At 48.2% G+C, this 22416-nt stretch overlaps 1 protein-coding gene across 2 annotated transcripts in view; it reads right to left on the bottom strand.

Moving 5' to 3' along the window:
- Positions 1 to 22416, bottom strand: part of LOC311236853 (protein CutA homolog) — a 50239-nt gene that overhangs the window by 2263 nt on the left and 25560 nt on the right. For both annotated transcript variants that reach the window (XM_084324637.1, XM_084324638.1), the window contains exons 4-6: positions 7063 to 7122; positions 2537 to 2582; positions 1405 to 1454 (exon numbers count right to left, since the gene is read on the bottom strand). In XM_084324637.1, coding sequence (XP_084180763.1) covers positions 1405 to 1454; positions 2537 to 2582; positions 7063 to 7122 — 156 coding nt within the window. The remainder of the gene's footprint in view (positions 1 to 1404; positions 1455 to 2536; positions 2583 to 7062; positions 7123 to 22416) is intronic.

Below are 22416 nucleotides of genomic sequence, written 5' to 3'. Positions count from 1 at the left end.
ACACACACACACACACACACACACACACACACACACACACACACACACACACACACACACACACACACACACACACACACACACACACACACACACACACACACACACACACACACACACACACACACACACACACACACACACACACACACACACACACACACACAATGAAATATTTTGTGTCAAAATAAGTTCACAGTTTCACATCAACATGGACGTAAAGCGCCACAGTCGTGAAGCACCACATGTGCACCCCTCGTTTCACTATTGCCTATCTCTTTTCTTGATGTATCTATGTTCCAGTTTTATGTACTATAGAGCTTAATACACTCTGTACCGATCACAAATACCACCAACCTGGTTGTGTGGCAATAAAGGAATCTTGTAGAGGACAGAGTGCTCCCTGCTGGACAACAACACCACTTTCTGACGGCCTTGCCCGGGGCTCGAACCGGTGATCTTCCAGTCTGGAGCTCTACCCATGTTAGCCACGCTGCTTACTTTGCCAGGTAAACAACCATTTGGAGGTTATTTTCTATTAAAAAAATCTGTTTGGCTGGTAAAAGAGTGAAAGTGGTTGGTGGATTCTGAAATCAATCACCCTTCCTGGCCACTGGACGTAAAACGGTTAATTTCATGTGCTGTGTCACGGCTAAACTTGTTCCAGTTCAGCTTGAGCAATTGTAATTGAGTTGTTTATCATACCCCTCAGAGCAGAACTGCTGATCTAAGGTAAGAAATAAGAAATATGAATGTTGCTTTCATCCGTTGATTGATTGAGCTCTTGACACTAGACAACAGGTACATCTGAGTTATTAATTGCGTCCGCTATATTTTTGTGGCCGTAAGAGGTTTGTATACGTTGGCGATGTTTGTAAATGCCGGGGATAAAACGGAGCTCGGTTCAGCTTGAGCAATTGTTATTGATATGTTTATTATACCTCTCAGAGCAGAACTGCTGATCTAGGGTCAGGGTTTGTCTTCCAGATGACAACAAATAAAGAGAATCAAGGATTCCTGATCCATGATCAGGGGCTGTAGTGTTTAAAAACCGTGCTGATCTGAGGTCAGATTGTCAACCCTTTCACTGCCGCACTACCAAATGGTTAACCCTTTCACTGCGACAATACAGCAGGTTAACCCTTTCACTGCCACACAACAAAGGGTTAACCCTTTCACTACCACACTACAGAAGGTTAACCCTTTACTATCACACTAGTAGTATTTACTTTATCATGGGACATAGCCAGTGACCATAGGACCCAGTGCTCATTCCCCACCAAGGCTTGATTACAGGCCACTCACCTTAGCGGTATTTAAATCTATTCATTCATTCAAAATAATTTCATATCCATTCATTAATTAGCATAATTTTCTAGGGAAGGAAAAGCAAACTGAACCCACCGGACATAGTCAATGACTCTGTGGATCTGGGACGTCTTTGTCTTGACCAGCTAGAGGAGAAAACACATTTCAACAAAAGTTATATTTATATTTATATATGTATTTATTTACAGCATATATATATATATATATCCATATATGTCTGAATATACCTGCATATAATCCTTTTATATACCTACTTATACACCTGCATATAACCCATGTAACTCTGTATGATAGCATGTACAATAATGCTGTATATACTGTATATATAATATATATATATATATATATAAACATCTGTCACATCGGCATGTAATCCTTTTTAGATATCTGTAGATACTAGTAACGCTGCTGGCCAGTATGACTTACTACCATAGTGTCTTTATACCTGCATCACTGTACATATTAATACTACAACTCTGTACACATACATCTGATTAGCACTATACTCAGTAGTACTAATTTATATATTTTATACCCAGTTTAATTACCTGCACATTGTATATTACTATTGCACTTTACTGTTACATTTGCACTCTGGTTGGATGCCAAACCTCTTTCCGTTGTACTGTACTTGTGCTGTATAACGTAACAACAATAGATTTTAATCGAATCTAATATTTGTTTATTTTTGTTTATTGTTATTTGCACTTACAAACATACATTCTGGAATAAAAAAAAGTTAAAGAAGAACAGTTCAAATGTGCAGGAATGGTCAAAAAGCCCAAGGGCTTATAAGCGACCTCCCCTCTTAAACCTATATAGGATAACTACACAGAACCCCCCCACACACACACACACACACACACATTATGCACAAACACACACACGCATATCCCTCTCTCATACACACAGATACATACAATACAGCCTTATACAACAATTATAATGTTGGGAAAAAAAGACTACTCACAAATACACGTGGATACTACAGACTACAGGATCTGTAGTTATTTTTTAAGCTTGCTTTTAAATGTATTTAAAGTGGAACATGTTTCTGTTAGATTGTGTATATCATTCCACATCACTGCACCTTGATAAACAAGTGAGAATGTGGCAACAGAGGTCTTACAGAAAGGAACGCGTAAGTCAATATGAGCAGTGAGCGATAACAAAAACATCAGGGCACGGGACAATGTAGCGGGCGTACCATCAGGATTTCTGTTGCATCTTGGATTTCCCCTTTCCAGTAATACCTGAATAACCAAAGACACAAAGAGACATAAGAACTGTAAATGGTAAATGGTGCATTTATACAACAGCTTTTATCCAAAGCGCTTTACAATTGGTTCCCCACATTCACCCGTTCACTCACACATTCCCACACCGACGGCGGAGGCGACCATGCAAGGAGCCAACCTGCTCATCGGGAGCAGTTGTGGGTTAAGTGTCTTGCTCAAGGACACTTCGACACGATACCCGAGAGGAGCTTAGAATCGAACCGGGAACCTCCGGATTACCAGACGACTGTTTCTACCTCCCGAGCCACTGTTGCCCCACAAAACTGTAGTATATGAACAGTCGGCTACTAGAGGCTGAATAGACCTTTTTTCCACAGCAGACTTTTTACTTTTTTACTTTTATGTAAATGGGCTGCATTCATATAGTGCTTTTATCCAAAGCGCTTTGCAACTTATACCTCTCATTCCCACACTGCCAACCTGGTTAGGGGGTTAAGTGTCTCGCTCGAGGACACTTTGACACGCTGCCGGGAAGACGACCGACCGCGCTCTACCTCCCGAGACACTGTCCCCCCCCCCCGTAAAATGTAAATGTAAAAAAGCTGAGTTTTTCCCCATCGACAGCACTCTTTGACAGTACGTTAATTTAAAACCCCATGACGCATCTATCTGTGACAGACACAGCGGTTCTGAGTGACAGCTGGCTGACGTCGACAGGACGGCACCACCAGAGTGACGTTATCACTACAGGCTCTTCTGTGTCAGGCGCTGGATGCTTCTGCGCGTAAAGGCCCGATCAGTGATCCAAATGTAAACGGGTGGCCCCACCGCCTGAATACTTTCAACAACAAATGTTTATTTCCGCGTCTCTGATTGGCCACTCGCATTTCTGGTCATGTGACATGTGCCCCAATCGTGGGACCGCAAGTTTCTACACTGGTTAAGCTTAGGCACTCTTTCGAAGTTGGTTAAGGTTAGAGTTTGTCTTAGAGCATGGCGATATAACGCCAGGTAGTTTGCAGGCTGTTAGACCCGGAAATAGGCGCAGAACTTGCTGTCCCACGATTGGCGCACATGTCACATGACCTGGCCAATCAGAGCGCAAAACTCGAACGTGGAAACAAACATTTGACAATGAGAAATAATAATGTCGTCTTAATTCGTCCATCGCCTGAGCTCTTGATACGAGGACTGACACTAGACAACGAGGGAAATCTGAGTTATTAATTGCGTTCGCTATGTTTCTGTGGCTGTAAGAGGTTTGTATATGTTGGCGATGTTTGTACTGTAAACTCTGGGATAAAACAGAGCTCAGTTCAGCTTGAGCAATAGACCTGTTCGATACAAACATACCGCGTTCGAGCCAATCAGCGATACCAACCGAGTCACGTGACTAAGTTGCCCCCTACCTGCGCGAGCTGCTGCGCTAAAAAAGTACGACGGGGGTCTATGGAGAAACTTGTAAAAGTTGTTTCAAACGAAAACGGCTGGATGTAATTTAGGCAAATCAGCAGGGCTGTGAGTGTGAGTCGTTCACCTTTTACATATCTAGTTTTGGTATGGGTTGATTGTTTAGATCGCTAGCATGGCTAACAAATGCAAATTATATTGTAGTCTGCCCCGTTGTTCTGACCAGGATTACGTTCCTTTTGCCCCCATTGATGAACAGGTCTATTCTAATTGAGTTGTTTATTTATACCTCTCAGAACTGCTGATCTAGGGTCAGTGTTTGTCTTTCAGATGACAACAAATAACATAATCAAGGACTCCTCATCAACAATATATGATCAGGCCAGGGGCTGTAGTCTTTAAAAAATCTTGCTAATCTGAGATCAGATTGTTAAGTATTAGTTACACTTACCATACCATGGGACATAGCCAGTGGAAATAAGAAGTAAGAATGTTGTTCTCATTCGTTGATTGACTGAGCTCTTGATACAAGGACTAACACTAGACAACATGTACAACATCTGAGTTACCAATATATTTCTATATATTTTAGGGATGCTCGATATTGGCTTTTTTACCGATACCGATATACCGATATTGTCCAACTCTTAATTTCCGATACCGATATCAACCGATATCAACCGATACCGATATATGCAGGGTCCCCCCCCCCCCCCCCCAAAAACGGAATAATTTCAGGTAATTAACATTACATATCTCTTGTTGTGGAATTAACACAACATTATGCATACTTTTGACAATAAATAAAATCAGAATTTGTTCTTACTTGCTTGCCTGGGTAAATAAAGGTTATAGAAATCATTTTTTATTTTTATTTTTAAACCGATACCGATATTTTCCGATATCAAATTTTTATGCCAAAATCGGCATATGACATCCCTAATATATTTCTGTGGCTGTAAGAGGTTTGTATCCATTGGAGATGTTTGTAAACACTGGGATGAAACAGATTCATATTCCAATTTAGAATGGATTGAGAAAGTTGCAAGTTATTTTCCATCTGCAGATGAAACTCTTCAGGAATGTATAACCACTTTTATTACTTAGAAAATGGACAAATGAAAAAAACTATCCTCCTCACTACTTTTTTTTTTACACACACCTGCAACTGTCACCCAGCTTTTTAATGGTAATTTGTCATTTCTTCTTCATGTATTACATACCTTGTAATTTTATTTGGTTGTTTGTTTGATTGTTAATTACTTCCGTTACCTCTGTGATGTATGTATCGTCTGTCACTTTTGTATTTAATTTAAAATGTTCCCGTTTCCCTTCGAGAGGTCCTTTTGTCCTCTCGCCAGGCCGTCATCATCGTAAATAAGAATTTGTTCTTAATTTACCTGCCTGGTTAAATAAAGGTTAAATAAAAGACATAAAAAAAAGACAGATCACGGATCGGAGCTTTAAGACCTGCTGCTCTTTTTCACGAACCAGGGGGGAAAAAACTGTTTCACAAGTTTCACTCATTTAATTAAAGTGTGATTAGACATTTTAGAATAAAAGTGTCATTAGACTCAGCATGTTAGAATAAAGTGTCATTAGACTCAGCGTGACTAAAATAGCTGTCTTTATATGAAACCACAGTGCTTGAGTGTGACCTAGTTTAAACAAGAAAAGCCCTCGAATCTGCAGAGACCACACAATGACAACCTGTATATCTAGGTTTTTAGACCATTGTCTGGACGGGTCTAACGTTACATATCCTCATCCCATTGTTCGGCGCTGCCCTCCGAGCTTCACAGCCAAAGTGTCTTTACTCTGCTCCTCTCAGATTATGCATCAACAGGCCTGGTTAAGCTACGCAGAGTCATATACGTCACATGTCCACTTTTAGGGCCAACTGCCCCCCTGGCATGCAGCCAGTTCACCTCAACTGCCGTTTCCTAGGTAACCGATATGCACTTGGATAGAGAGAGAGAGAGAGAGAGAGAGAGAGAGAGAGAGAGAGAGAGAGAGAGAGAGAGAGAGAGAGAGAGAGAGAGAGAGAGACAGAGAGAGACAGACAGACAGACAGACAGACAGACAGACAGACAGACAGACAGACAGACAGACAGACAGACAGACAGACAGACAGACAGACAGACAACCGGCCCGCTATACCGAGACATCAGAGACATAATACTTCCCACAAATTGCAAACACCCAATGAGGCTTTGAAAACATGGCAAATAACGCAAAACTCCCATACCTACTGGGTGAAATACAACAATGGGCAAACACAGCAGCACGACTTGTGAGCTGCTGTGACAAGAAAAGGACATCCAACGGAATACAACCACCATGAAGACTGTCAATCACACAAAGAATTCCTTCTGTACTGTACTGATTTCTTCTGATTTCTTTGTTTTGCTTTGTTTTGTTTGTTTTAACACTGGCTTTGGCAATGTAAACGTATGTTTCCCATGTCAATAAAGCCCCTTTGAATAGAATTGCATTGAATTGAGAGAGAGAGAGAGAGAGAGAGAGAGAGAGAGAGAGAGAGAGAGAGAGGTGTATGGGAGAGAGGGAGAGAGAGAGGGTGTATGGGAGAGAGAGCGTGTATGGGAGAGAGAGAGGGTGTATGGGAGAGAGAGAGAGAGAGAGAGAGAGAGAGTATGTATGGTGCACGCCGGTATCAGTTCCCTGAATCACAGTACCTACGTGTTGTCGGGGGCGACAGCGACTCAGGAGGCAGAGCGATTCCCGCTCCTCCCGGGAAGCGTGGCGAACTGTCCTTGTCGCTTAACCCCTAATTGCTCCCGATGAACAGGTTGGCACCTTGCACGGTCACCTCTGCTGTCGGTGTGTGAATGTGTGAGTGAATGGGTGAATGTGAGGAAGACAAAATTGTAAAGCGCTTTGGATAAAAGCTGCAATTTACGTGTTGTGTTGTGTGTGTGTGTGTGTGTGTGTGTGTGTGTGTGTGCGTGTGTGTGTGTGTGTGAGCACATAGTGCACATGCATGTGCGGGGGTCACTGTATCAATCGTCATGGTTCTGGGTCAGTGTGAAAGAGCCAATTGTGTCAGGATAAAAAAAGGACTTACATGGTGGAGGTCCTGGGGAGTATGTTAATGCTGGCGGCCATCCTCCTCTCCATTATCTCCCTGAGGAAGGATGATGGGGGTCGGGGGGGGGCAAACATTTTAAAAGATTAATTAAAGGCCACCAGCTGTTTACCAATTACAGTTGTTGTCATGACGCTCTCCCGTGCAGCGGTGGCTGGACGTGATGAATGAGGAGGAGATTATTGTTACACCCTGCTCTCTGTCACAGCTCCACACAGCTCCACCCTGCTCTCTGTCACAGCTCCACACAGCACCACCCTGGTTCTGCTCCAGCGCAGGCCCGGGAGGAGCACATTAACATTTCTGGCAATGCTGAACTGGCTGCTGAACTCTCTCTCTCTCTCTCTCTCTCTCTCTCTCTCTCTCTCTCTCTCTCTCTCTCTCTCCTCTCTCTCTCTCTCTCTCTCTCTCTCTCTTTTCTCCCATACACCCTCTCTCTCTCTGTCCCTCTTTCTCCCATACACCCTCTATCTCTCTCTCTCTCTCTCTCTCTCTCTCTCTCCCATACACCCTCTCTCTCTGTCCCTCTTTCTCCCATACACCCTCTATCTCTCTCTCTCTCTCTCTCTCTCTCTCTCTTTCTCTCTCTCTCTCTCTCTCTTCTCTCTCTCTCTCTCTCTCTCTCTCTCTCTCTCCCATACACCCTCTCTCTCTGTCCCTCTTTCTCCCATACACCCTCTGTTGTGAAGGGCCAGATTAAACCGAATATATATATTTATTTATATATATATATTTAATTGTATTTGTATATTCTCTAATATTCCCTGATATCCCTTGTATATTCCTTGTACAATATGCATTGAATATCCATTCTAGCCTACTGAACATCCCATAATAGTCTCCATTCTACTATTGGTCGAGACCTTGGTGCCAGGCTGCCATACCCCTCAGACCCAGTTCAAACGTACCGCTCCACATGTACGAACAAGTCCTAGTTCCGCGTAGGAATCTGACTACCGCACCACTAATGGGACTATTTGTTCATAGTGCGTATATATACTGCGCTACTAAAGTAGGACTTCCTTTTCAGTCCAGTTTCTTACCCTCCAATAGAGTCACAGACGTAAAGCCTCCCCGCGACGCCACGTGTGGGAGTAAGGCCAAGTTCGCCTACCATCGGTATTGAGACATCGTGTATATTAATATTTGAATAGTCATATTTGGCACTATATCGTCGAGTTGGACGTAGTCTATTAAGCTAATAATAGTCTGTTAATATATAGTGCTTCGTGCGGTGAGAATACTACCGTAGTCAGTACCCCATCGTTTCGGGCAGAGAACTGGCTGCTTATCCAGGGTGGTTGACCCCACGTGAAGCTGCACCCGAGGAGCCCCAGAGCCGACGAGCGAGTGGACCTGTATACCGGATTATTCTACCGACGACAGCCCGCCTTCCCAGGCACGGATTATGCTTTGTATACTTTGATTATTCCATGGATAAAGACCCCCGACACTGCCGTGTGTTGGAACCCCCCCCCCCTGGAGAGGACGCAAGGTGAGGAGACGCTCTGCAAGACGAGGTCGCTTCACGTCTCTCCTCCGTGGACCGGATGACGCCGGCCCACAAAGAGTCCACCTGCTTTCATCTGTGGTCCAAGGATCGCCGGCGCATTGAACGGCACTACAGTGGGTTCACCTGGGATACCCTTGGCCGGATGAGGCAGCCGGATTCTACCCCCCCCCCCCCCTCCTACTCCTGTCGGCTTACAAGCGACCGGATTAACCCCCCCTAGTGTGTCCAGTATATAATCATTAAAGTATCATTGCTGTTATTCCTTAAACTATTCCAGGTCGTATATGTACCACCTGCGCCTTCAGAGATTGGACATTCTCTATTGATATACCGACGAATACTCTTGCCATAAAAGTGCATACTAATTCCCATTCATAAATGTGATTGATTTGATTAAGTGCTTGCTCTACACACCATCGCTGTGTAGAAATAAAGACCTATTTCTAATTCGTACATTTGTGTTGGATCCGTTTCATCTACGTGACAGTGTTCATCATAATATATTTATGCCGTGTACTGGGTGGCCGAATATTAAGTACAAAGGTAGTGGTAGTAAGTATCATATCTAGTAATACAGTCAGGGAATTGTACCCCTCAGTTACAATTGGTCCTTCGAGCCGGATGGTAATTAGTGTAATATTAATATAGTGTTATTAATATTGAAATGGCCTATGATGAACACTCCACGAAACGATCCTCCTAACCAACGCCCGCAGCGCGAACGACGGCTCCCTCAGTACTTAGAGGCTTACGCTGTCAGTCAACAACCTAGTCTTCTACTAACAGTAAACGCGGTAAAACTAGAAAGTAAAAGTATGTCTAACCCCAACGCCCAGACTACCCCGACCATAGAGGCCCCTACGGGCTCTAATGTAACTGACCAAGTTCACGGTGGGGACCAGTGGGAACCAGACATGACTTCACACCCCGCCAGTACTGAAGAAGTAGTCCCCGATGAGTCTCGGGAGGAATACAACGCTACCGAGAGAGAACTCGGCACGGAAGAAGACGGGGAGAGCACCGTGGAGATAGAGCTCCAAGGCTCCGCAAGGAGTACCCCGAGGGAAGGCTCCCCTATACAACCGCCTTCTCCCAGCGAGGCAGAGAGGACCCTACAGCAGGCCTTCCTCATCAGCCTGAACGCCGCTGCTGAACGCGACCGACTGCAGATCCAGCAGCGGAGCGAAGAAGAGCATATACGTCTAGAACTAAGACGCATTCAGAGAGAAGAGAATGTGGCCCGAGACCGAGCAGACAGCCAGCGAGCAGCTGCTGGTGCTCTACGGGACGCAGAGCGCGACAGACAGCAAGCGCAACTAATAGAACAGCTGATCAGACGGACAACACCCTCTCCCTCCGCCAGAGGCTCCAGGAACTCGTCTAGACACACCTCCAGGGCGGCATCCCCTAGCCGAGTAAACAACCCTGAACTTGACCAACAGACGAGGTCTATACCCCCCACAGACCACCTCCCCCCACCGGTCCAAGCGAGACCTAGCAACCGGGAAGGAGCAGCATATCCTGTGGAGAGGCTAAACCAGAGACTACAAGCACTGGATGACCTAACTAAAGACGAAGAGGAAGAGGAGGAGAACCACGCCCGACGACAGCACAGTACTCTACCGGACCAGGAGGTCCGGTACAGCCCAGGCTATACTCCCGCGGAGCTGCGCTACAGACCCCCGACTCTATACACGGGTGAGCACGACGCACGACCCGCACCGAGGAACAGCACCTGGACAAGCGGGCCATGGTACACTGCCGGTACCAGCCCATACCAAGGAGCGGGAGGAGACTCGCCTAGGAGGCCTCTCCCCCAACGCTCGCCGATGTATCCACAGTCAGCGTCATACATTGGCCCGCCTATGGTACCCGACTTCACCCAAGAGAACCGGGCCCAGTATACAGAACTCCGCATGTGTCTGGAGACCATGTTGGTGGATGTATTGGATGAACGCCATAAATACGCCATCCTACTGAAGCACTTAAAGGTACCCCGCGCACATAATATAGCGCTCGCCTACGCGACTTCCACCACCCCATACACAGCAGCGCTGGTAGCATTGGACCAGAGGTATGGGCGCATATGGGATTACGTGATCCAGGAGATCCGACACATCGACCGCTTACCCCCAGCAATAGACAATCGAGCACTGGACGACCTGTCCATCAGAGTGCAGTCCCTGGTAGGGATGTTGGGAGCGCAGAGAGAGAAGGGGAGGCATGAACTTTACGCCAACTCAAATGTGGAAAGGATCTTGGAGAAGCTGCCGCCCGCTCGACAGGAGCGTTTTAGGCGACAGAGGGACCACCGAGACCCGAATGGCCCCGAACCGAACCTCCTCGATCTAGCAGACTTCCTGGCGAGAGAAGTCAGCAGCCTACGGCTAGATACATTCGGACGGAGCACCCCTGGCTCCAGAGAAGGAACCAGACGACTAAATGATGGAAGAAGATCGGTGACTGTGATGCACCAATCGGAGTCAGTACCGAGCAGCAGGAGCCACAGTACCCCCTCCAGAACGGAGAAGTGGAAGATAGTGTGCCCCTACTGTGAGAAAGAACACTGGCTAGCGCAATGTGACTCCTTCCCCAAGCTGAACGCGGAGGAAGCAAGTCAATGGATAAAGTCCAACAAGCGCTGTTTTCGCTGTGCGCGCTCACACATGGCAGCCGAATGCCGCTTAAAGAAAGGGTGCACCAAGTGCGATGGAGCCCATCTGGACATACTTCACGACAGTAACAGACGGCGCCCTTCACCCGCACCATCCAGCCGCAAAGCGAGCGTCATGTACATCGATCCCGCCAGCAGCAGTGGAGCCCGAGTACTCCTAAAAGTAGTGCGTGTGACACTAAGCTACCAGAATAAAGTCCTGGACACTTACGCCGTCCTCGATGATGGGTCAGAGAAGACCCTGCTGCTCGCCTCCGCTGCGGCCCAGCTAGGGCTGCGGGGAAGCGAAACCCAAATGACAATTCGGACAATAAGACGAGATTTGAAGACGATAAAGGGCGAGAATGTCTCATTCTCTATCGCAGCAAGCGGCCAGCCTGAGCGACGGTACCAGATTACAGACGCTTTCACCAGCCAAGAAATAGGACTGTCGCGGTACACATACCCCGTCGCCAAGCTGATGGAGAAATATGTACATCTGCGCAAGTTACCGATCCCGCTCATAGACAAAGCTATGCCGACCCTGTTGATAGGCTCCGACCATGCAGACATCATTGTCCCGATAGACCGGGTTCATACCGGACCCCGAGGCTGTCCTGCAGCAGTCGAGACCCGTTTGGGATGGACTCTCCAAGGCCCGCTCGCCAAATCTCTCAACCGAAGTATAGCCACTAGATGTCTCCACTCCCGAGTCACAGAGGGAGAAACCGCACTCCTGCAACACGTAGAGCGGCTATGGACCTTGGAACAAATGCCCTTTAAGAACGGAAAGAAAGACATTCGCTCTAAAGATGACATTTACGCCATTCACCTCCTCGAGACAGGGACCAAGAGAGTCCCGGTCAACGGCGTGTTGAGATACGCCACGCCACTCCTGCGGCGAGAAGGAATGCCTACTTTCCACGCCAAGACAGACGCCACAGAACGGTACCTGCTGAACACGGAGCGGCGCTTAGCCCAGAACCCCGCCCAAGAGAGTGTATACCGCGCTGAGATTGAGAAGCTCATCACAGCGGGACACGTCACAAAGATGGACATTAAAGAGGCTGACCAGACCACTGAATCGTGGTACGTGCCTCACCACAAGGTCCATCACAACGGTAAAGACCGCATAGTATTTAACTGCAGCTACCAGATCGGATCCCAAAATCTGAATAAAGAGTTACTGCCCGGTCCCACACTCGGCCCCTCCCTACTCGGCGTTCTACTCCGCTTCCGCCAGGAAAAGGTGGCCATCAGCGGGGACATTAAAGGAATGTTCCTGCAGGTGAGATTAGTAGAGGCGGACAAGCCCCTGTTACGGTTCCTATGGAGAGAGAAGCCAGGAGATGAGCACCCAGCCATCTACCAATGGGAAGTCCTCCCCTTCGGAACGACGTGCAGCCCCTGCTGTGCTACATTTGCACTACAGAAACATGTAGCAGAGGACCCAGCAGCGGACGAAGAGGTCCGACACAGCGTAAAGAACAGCTTCTACGTAGACAACTGTCTACAAAGCCTTTCAACCCAGGAAGAAGCCGAGGCTCTCCTGATTAAACTCCGCGCCTCATTGATCAAAGGCGGCTTTGATCTCAGGCAGTGGGCCAGCAGCGATCCGCAAGTACTGCGCAGCCTCTCCTCCGAGGACAAGGCAGCCAGCAGCGAGACCTGGATCAAATCGGACTCATGCAAGTACAAAGTCTTCGTGGGAGTCAGAGTCACCGAGATTCAAGACTTAACCGAAGAGTTAACCGGAGAAACAGAGTGGCGCTACGTTGATACAAAACAGAACCCAGCTGACGTCATCACCCGGGGGATGCCCCTGGATGACCTCACCCGTCGCAATGTCTACAGTGACGGCCCCGCATTCCTAAGACTCCCGGAAGGACAGTGGCCCATGCCTATCCCGAGGGAAGCAAGTCCAGAGGAGGTGGAAAATAAGAAGTCTGTGTTCTGTGGATTGAGCACCGTAGCCTCCACCGACCCTAACATAGACGATTGCACGTCCATAGAGAGTGCACAACAAAGAACATTCCTGCGGTACCACCCGGAGTGCAAGTCCCCCGCTGATGTGTCAGCAGCTAACTATGAGGAAGCAGAATTGCTTCTACTGCAGCGAGCCCAGAGAGACTCGTTCCCCGATGAATTGGCCTGTCTACAGGGAGGAAAGCCCGTCCCATCCGACAGCAGATTAATTCATCTGGCCCCCGAGAGCGACGCTCATACCCTCATCAGAGTGGGTGGTCGCCTACGCAGAGCCCCCAATCTACCGGATGACATTAAATACCCGATCGTATTGAACAGCCGACACAAGGTCACAGAGCTGATTATAAAGAAATACGATGAGGATGTACATCACGCAGGAGCAGAAAGAGTCTTCGCGGAAATCAGACGTCGTTACTGGATCCTACAAGGAAGAGAGGCGGTACGACGCTTCCAGCGAACATGTCTAGACTGCCGCAAGTGGCGCGCGCAGCCCAGCATACCAAGGATGGCTGACCTTCCTCCATGTCGCCTCCGAATCGGTGACAAGCCATTCCACTCAACGGGTATGGACTGCTTTGGCCCGCTGCACATAAAGAAAGGAAGAGGAACCGAGAAGCGGTGGGGTATTGTATTCAAATGCATGACCACCAGAGCGATACACATCGAGCTTCTCCCGACCATGAGCACAGACTCATTCCTTATGGCCTTCCGTAGATTCACATCACGGAAAGGAAAACCGTCTACCCTATTGTCCGATCATGGGACAAACTTCAAAGGCGGCGAAAGAGAGCTGAGAGAGAGCTTCCAAGCTATGGGCCCAGAACTTAAGACCCACCTCGCTCCAGCACAGGTTGATTTCCAATTCAACCCCCCAAACGCACCCCACTTCGGTGGCACTTGGGAACGAGAAGTGCGCTCCATAAAGACAGCCCTGTACGCAGTACTTGGGGCCCAGACTGTGGCGGAAGAAGTCCTAATGACAGTCCTCACGGAGATTGAGGGAGTACTTAACTCGAAGCCCCTCGGATATGTCTCCAGTGATGTGGCGGATATCGACCCAGTTACCCCCAACACACTCCTGATGGGGCGGCTAGATCCTGCATTACCCCAGACAATGTACCGGCCTGAAGAAGCGAACGGCCGACGAATGTGGAGGTACAGCCAAGTATTAGCCGACAAGTTTTGGAGCAGTTTCCTACTGCACTACCTACCGTCTCTACAGACCCGCCAGAAGTGGGTAAAGGACAGAGACAATTTGACAGAAGGAACAGTCGTCATGATTATTGATCAATCACTGCCCAGAGCTATGTGGCCGGCCGGCCGCGTAAGCAAAGTGATCACCGGTGCCGACGGCAAGGTCCGAGCAGCTGAAGTGCTCGTCCAGGGTCGCACTTACACCCGTCCCGTGGCGAGGCTCATAGAACTGCCTCGACTCCCAGACACAATCGATGATGACCATGACCCTATAACCCTATGACTTTGTGAAGTTGACTGACCCCTACAGCAAACCCTTATGTGTAAATAGACAACGCGATTAATCTGTCTCTGTTTAACTGATTAGGTCTGGGACCAATCAGGGGGTGGCTGTTGTGAAGGGCCAGATTAAACCGAATATATATATTTATTTATATATATATATTTAATTGTATTTGTATATTCTCTAATATTCCCTGATATCCCTTGTATATTCCTTGTACAATATGCATTGAATATCCATTCTAGCCTACTGAACATCCCATAATAGTCTCCATTCTACTATTGGTCGAGACCTTGGTGCCAGGCTGCCATACCCCTCAGACCCAGTTCAAACGTACCGCTCCACATGTACGAACAAGTCCTAGTTCCGCGTAGGAATCTGACTACCGCACCACTAATGGGACTATTTGTTCATAGTGCGTATATATACTGCGCTACTAAAGTAGGACTTCCTTTTCAGTCCAGTTTCTTACCCTCCAATAGAGTCACAGACGTAAAGCCTCCCCGCGACGCCACGTGTGGGAGTAAGGCCAAGTTCGCCTACCATCGGTATTGAGACATCGTGTATATTAATATTTGAATAGTCATATTTGGCACTATATCGTCGAGTTGGACGTAGTCTATTAAGCTAATAATAGTCTGTTAATATATAGTGCTTCGTGCGGTGAGAATACTACCGTAGTCAGTACCCCATCGTTTCGGGCAGAGAACTGGCTGCTTATCCAGGGTGGTTGACCCCACGTGAAGCTGCACCCGAGGAGCCCCAGAGCCGACGAGCGAGTGGACCTGTATACCGGATTATTCTACCGACGACAGCCCGCCTTCCCAGGCACGGATTATGCTTTGTATACTTTGATTATTCCATGGATAAAGACCCCCGACACTGCCGTGTGTTGGAACCCCCCCCCCCTGGAGAGGACGCAAGGTGAGGAGACGCTTTGCAAGACGAGGTCGCTTCACGTCTCTCCTCCGTGGACCGGATGACGCCGGCCCACAAAGAGTCCACCTGCTTTCATCTGTGGTCCAAGGATCGCCGGCGCATTGAACGGCACTACAGTGGGTTCACCTGGGATACCCTTGGCCGGATGAGGCAGCCGGATTCTACCCCCCCCCCCCCCTCCTACTCCTGTCGGCTTACAAGCGACCGGATTAACCCCCCCTAGTGTGTCCAGTATATAATCATTAAAGTATCATTGCTGTTATTCCTTAAACTATTCCAGGTCGTATATGTACCACCTGCGCCTTCAGAGATTGGACATTCTCTATTGATATACCGACGAATACTCTTGCCATAAAAGTGCATACTAATTCCCATTCATAAATGTGATTGATTTGATTAAGTGCTTGCTCTACACACCATCGCTGTGTAGAAATAAAGACCTATTTCTAATTCGTACATTTGTGTTGGATCCGTTTCATCTACGTGACAGTGTTCATCATAATATATTTATGCCGTGTACTGGGTGGCCGAATATTAAGTACAAAGGTAGTGGTAGTAAGTATCATATCTAGTAATACAGTCAGGGAATTGTACCCCTCAGTTACACCCTCTATCTCTCTCTCTCTCGCTCTCTCTCTCTCTCTCTCTCTCTCTCTCTCTCTCTCTCTCTCTCTCTCTCTCTCTCTCTCTCTCTCTCTCTCTCTATCTCCCATACACCATCTCTCTCTCTCCCATACACCATATCTCTCTCTCCATCTCTCTCTCTCCCATACACCCTCTCTTGCTCTCTCTGCCCCTATCTCTCTCTCTCCCTCCCTCTCCCTCCCTCTCTCTCTCGTGGTAAATAGACAGAGCTCATCAGCTGAAACCCCAGCAGAGCAGAGCAGAGGAGCGCACCACCGCCAATTGGTTTAAGGATCTCCTCTGTAATCCAGACAAACAGAAAGTCATTGAAACAGCTTGTGACAATTTTCAGAGGTGTGTTACAGAGCAGTGTTGAAAACTATTTCAGTGATCATCACTGGCCAAAGCCACGGCGCTGAGCCGAGCCGAGCTGTCGTAGGTGTGTAATAGACTGCATGAAATCATAGACCGCGGCGCCTCTTCTCTCACAACAAGCACAGAACCCGGCCAGACGCACGCCGCGGCTGCGTGGGCACAGCGGGTCGGCGGTACCGATGGGGAAGTATAGGTGGTTACTTACTGGATACACAGGCATACAAACCGGCGAGGCTATATTCGTTACGCTGCTATTCACGCATGTCGGATATCATCTCTACAAGTCTGTAGAGATATAATAATAGTAATACAATATAATAATAATAATAATAATAATAATAATAATAATAATAATAATAATAATAATAATAATAATAATAATAATAATAATAATAATAATAATAATAATAGTCATCAATTTAATTTATATTGCACTTTACATTTGGCTATCTCAAAGTGCTACAGGTAAAAAACATTTAAATGGTAAATGGCTGCTTTTTTATATAGCAGCTTTTATCCAAAGCGCTTTACAATTTGTTCCTCACATTTTTACCCATTCACTCACACATTCACACACCGACGGCGGGGGCGACCATGCAAGGTGCCGACCTGCTCATCGGGAGCAATTAGGGGTTAAGTGTCTTGCTCAAGGACACATCGACACGCTGCCCGGGATGAGCGGGAATCGAACCGGCAACCTCCGGATTACCAGACGACTGCTCTACCTCCCCGAGCCACTGTCGCCCCAGATAGAAAAAGGGTCCCAAAAAAAAGGCTCTACTAAAAAGCTGGGTTTTTAAGCCACATTTAAAACCATCTGTCTGTGGTGTTTGTTCTCAGATGGTCAGGGAGAGCATTCCACAAATTGGGAGCAACCGAGCAGAAGGCCGAGCAGTTCGCCCCTGGTACGGAGCTCGCTCCTGAGAGGTTTGAGAGCTGTTATTTGTTATTTGAAAAGTTTGAGAGCTGTTATTATGCAAAGCGTTCATTAGTCCCTCAGGTGTTTTGTGGTCTGTTCAAGCCGAAACCTTCCTGCATTTAGCCAGACCAAAAGGCTGTTCTGTATCGTTAGTGGCTTAGCTTGGCATCACACTGCACTATCTCGCGTACGTGCACGCGTACTGAATAAACCACAAATGTACCTCTAATACCAGTATTAGTCTGACCACACCCCTCATCAGCTTACCTTCATAAGCAGGTGTGTGGTCACCTGCTCTCCTCCTTCTCGCTTTCACCACAAGGAAGAAGTGCCTCGGTAGATCCCCACACTTGACACCATGATGGAAGAAAGGTTTAGGAGCAGCTTTGGGAAACAAGGATACGTTGACATCATATCTTTATTTTCTCTCTCACTATTTTCGAGAAAATACGGCGATATTGTCTTCGTACTGGAGTGTCTGGAAGATGATGATCATTCTAAAAACCCTCCACCGGTTTTCGTATTGGGAGCACGCCGCTGCATGCTTCTCAACTGCAGTTCCTTGCTGTGTTTGTTGGGGTGAAACCTGTCAGGCCACAGCTGAACTGTCGGACATGCCGCTGTTGTGAGAAGCGGTGCGTTCCAGGTTGGGTGAGTAGTGTTTGCTGGCGGGCTCCACTTGTCTGTTAGTGCTATGGGGGCTACTTGACAAAGTTTATGGAAACCGGCCCCAGGCTAGGGTCCTTTGTTTAGCCGCCTAGGCGACAGAAGGCCTTGGTCTGGAGACCATTATAGTTTTAACTAGTGGGCCGCGACCATTGACACTGGTGATCCCTGTGTGTTCTGGACGAGTGGATTCTCTCTGTCACCGTGTTAAGGCCCCATCTTTCATATCCAAATGAGAGTATTCCTTCACGAGGGGATATGTGCATGTAATGTGCGATAGCGGCAGATTCATGTTCAAAGTCAGCTACACAGGCCAGTTGGTACTGTGCTGATTCCGTCGGATGTGGTAAAGTCACCGTTGTGAAGCGGTGTTGACATCTTGTTTTCTCTTTTCTCTTAAAAAGTGAGGAGAGGTTCAGAACGGCGGCCTGTCTGGGTGAGTGTTATGTCATTGTTTACATGTTCATAGCTTACGGTTAGCCAGTCAGCTGTTAACTGCTGCGTTAGCCTGCTGGATCGCTGCATGGCCTGCTTAGGGCCTACTATTAGCCAGTCAGCTGTTAGCTGCGGCGCTAGCATGTCGTGGTCGCTAGGTAACGTTAGCTTGCTGCTATGGCCATGGCTGGCGCGGGGTAGCTTAGCTTCTCGCGCGCCGCCGTGAGCTCGCTTCTGATCGCCGTTAGCTTGATGCTATTCTGTTGAACGTGCTTTGATTTTAACATGTTTTACACTCTTGACCGCGACGTCATCCTTGACAGGGGATGTTTCGTCGACCCTGCCCTGAGCCTGGACGGCAAGGTTGCATCAACGGGGGACTGTAGTACGGGTTGGGGCGGTGACGCTACCCAGTTCGGACAACACAGGACGGCTGTGTTCCTACGGTGTCTGTGACTGCACTTCGCTGATCTGCGTTCCGGGTAGGAACGGGGTTGACCAGACCTCATAACACGTCTTCTGGTTTTACTTTGCTAAATGTATTGTGAATAACGGTGTTTTTTCCCAAAACGTGTGTTGTTGCAATGCATTTAGGATACGTTGCGGGTTATGTGTGAGCTGTTTTTTGTCACTGGCAGTTAGCTTCTCCGTGCAAATCGTGATGTAATGATCTGGTTGTTGTGTGAGAAACATCATGGTGTTTATGTGTACCGTGTACTCACTACTAAGGCAACTAACCTATGAAGCTATGCTTGGTGACAAGTGAGTAAAAGAATGTTCTTTCTCAGACTGTAATGACAATGAACAGTGTGTTCACACATTAACAGGTTTTCCTGTTTTAACTGGCCGTATTGAGGGTAAAATAGGAGGATTGTGTTTTCCCCCCCGGTTCCCTGGGGACTTTTTCATCCTCCTGTCAGACATGTTGTGCATTAATTGTGTCTTTTGTGTGGTAGGGATACGATGTAACTCTTAGCTTGATTGCTGAGGTTGTGCTAAATCTGCTGGAGAAACTTATTTCCTAAAGGGAAATTGGTTTGGTTGCTGTCATGTGTGCTTAGCAAGGCCTGTGGTCGATACTAATCAAGAATGATGTATTCTCTCATTGTGAAAAAAACGGCGTTCCTCTGTTGAGTGTTTTTGCCATTTTTTGTAGGTGATGATGGGTTGTGTGTGTCATGTGACCTACAACTGGGTTGTACTGGCCACAGAAGCACATGTGTATGTTGGACCGGGGTTCTTAGAGCCCTCTCTATTCTGTGTTTTTCCTTAGTAAAAATCAGATAGCAGGTTAGCTCATGCGCTGTGTGGAGCTGTGAAACGCTTCATAGAGCTGACTATGACTGTGTCATATTCTCTTTTTGTCGTTACATCGTATCATGGGTGTGGGGTCGTAAAGGGGTGAACTGGTAACCTTTCCTCTCCCCATTGTTCTGTCGGTCAGGGGTACACCCCCTGTCCTTCAAGGTTCCCGTCACGTGGCGGTTCGGCACGTTACGGGGGGGGGGGGGGGGGGGGGGGGGGGGAGGGAGTTCCTGGTCCCACGGCCTGGTATATTGGGCGTGTGCACCGCAGGAATTCCCCCGCCATAGAGTACGTCACCGTGCGCGTCTCTGTTGGTAGGACTTCCGTGTGCTGTTCAGGTCCATGTGATGGATCTGTTTTCAGGGGGGGTGGTCAGGGCTCCTCCTCACCAAGCGCCTATTCAGGCCTTCTGTGAGTTCGGACTCCTTCTTCCATGTGAGGAAGCCTCCATCAGAGTACAGAGCCTTCCTCCTCAGATTGTCAAAGTGAGTGGACCCTCTAGAAGGGTCCTTTTCTATTGTATGTATATTCGATTCAATTCGTTTATTGAGTGTGTATGGGTTCAGTGCCTCTTCCCCGGAGGCCCTAAAACCAGTTTTTTACATGGCTCAAGGTGCAATATATTCTTTTCAATCTGTACAGCTCGCGTGGGAAGTCTCTCTGGGGATCCCCGTCTCTTTCCTATGGGAGGGTGGTGGGATGTAAAAATGTGAAATTTTTTTACCCCGGCTGTGTAGACTGGGATACATACTGTTGATGCTTCCTTCTTTCTATTCCAGAAGTGTTGGAGTTAGGGAGTGTCACACCCCTCTTGTCGTTCCCCTGGGCGCCTTGGGGATTCAATGACGGGTCTAATTAGCCTGTTCATTGATGGGGGTGTGTCCCGACGCACGTATAGTGCTAGCTCGCTGTAAACAGGCGATTGACTGGCACGCCTTGGTTGCTTGTGGTTGAAACAGCGTTTTTATAAAGCAACTGAGATGGGGGTTTTTCCTCTTCCGACGACCACATCCCATGACCTGGGTGGGTTGTCGACGGATTCTCGTTCATGTCTGGGGGATGATGACGGGTTGGATCTGAACATATGTGGTGGGGTCTCACGCCCTTGGGGTGGGCCACCAGGCGCGGTTCGTCCGAACGTCTGGGTGGCGCCTTCTTTTCATGTTAAGATCAACACGCATATCTGCCCTTCTCCTGGAGTAGGCATGTCGGCGTGGTTAGGGCACGGGACTGGTTCTGGTCACGCTGGTCCAGATCAGTTGAACCCGTTGTCCGCCGGGGATGCAGATCTGCTGTTCTGGTACCCTGAGGGACTTGGGCTTTTTTCAGGGGGAAAAATGCCAGGTCGGTCTGGGTGTCACAGGGTTAAGCGCTATGGAGACCCTGGTTGGGTATGTTTTTACTCAGCACTGTCGTCATGGCTTACAGCCATGCCATTCTGTACGCGCTTGATCTCGTCGGATCTCGGCCGCTACACAGGTTGGTCCTGGTTAGTACTTGGTTGGGAGACCGCCGGGGAATACCAGGTACGGTGTGCTTAGGGGCTGGTTCTCCATTATTTTTCGCTCCTCTCTCACGCATGGCGAAGAGGGGCCTGTGGGGGTGGTTTTTTGACCTCCTCTGGTGACCCTGTGCTTCCCGTACCGCCAGGCCCGGTCCGAAGTGATGTTTGCGACCCGTAGGCCTGGGTTAACCCTTTTTGGAAACTGAAACACTTGTACTGCGGTATAGCCGGTGTATACCCGCAGGTGTGTTTTGGAGTTTTTTCTTGAGGGGTTATAGGAACAACCACCGCATTGGGTAACACCGAGGTGGTTGATTCCCTGGTGTGTTGGAGCAGTGTCAACTCCCGGGTTCACCGTTTGAGGGTGCCCCTGCACGTTCATGACGTCTGCCGATCGTGTCAGCCTTCTCTGCCTCGACCCCTCTGGGTGGGGGTTTTTAAATGGAGGCTTGGTCATGCAACACCGCCAGCTTACGCTCCTTCCGCCGGGGCGGCTGTGTTCAGCTGTCCCCTCTGGCGCCTGTCTCGTCCGCAGTCTCCAGGCTAGGGTTAACAGCCTGTTGCCTGGTTTTTCCCCGGTGCGCTGCCTGCTTCCGTTGGTTAACCTTTTTTGTGTGCTTACGGCCATGCTGACTGCCTGTTCTGCAGGGTCAGTGTGCCAGGCGGTGTACTATTGGGGGGACGGGGCCCGCTCGGCTTACGGCCATACCAACCTGAACACGCCCGATCTCGTCCAATCTCGGAAGCTAAGCAGGTTCTGGCCTGGTTAGTACTTGGATGGGATTCCGCCTGGGAATACCAGGTGCAGTAACTGAGGGGCCTTTGTCCGAATACGCTGGCGATGTGGGGGGCGGGGCACTACGTGCCCACCTGGTGGGGTCTTGATGCTGGCATCATGGACTTCTCCGGGCCCCCATTCTAGGGAGTCCAGTCCTTT

The sequence above is a fragment of the Notolepis coatsorum genome, assembly GCF_963971535.1.
Source record: "Notolepis coatsorum genome assembly, chromosome: 11".
Taxonomy (NCBI): domain Eukaryota; kingdom Metazoa; phylum Chordata; class Actinopteri; order Aulopiformes; family Paralepididae; genus Notolepis; species Notolepis coatsorum.
Note: the sequence above shows the minus strand (reverse complement) of the source record. Positions and strands in the feature narration are given on the sequence as shown.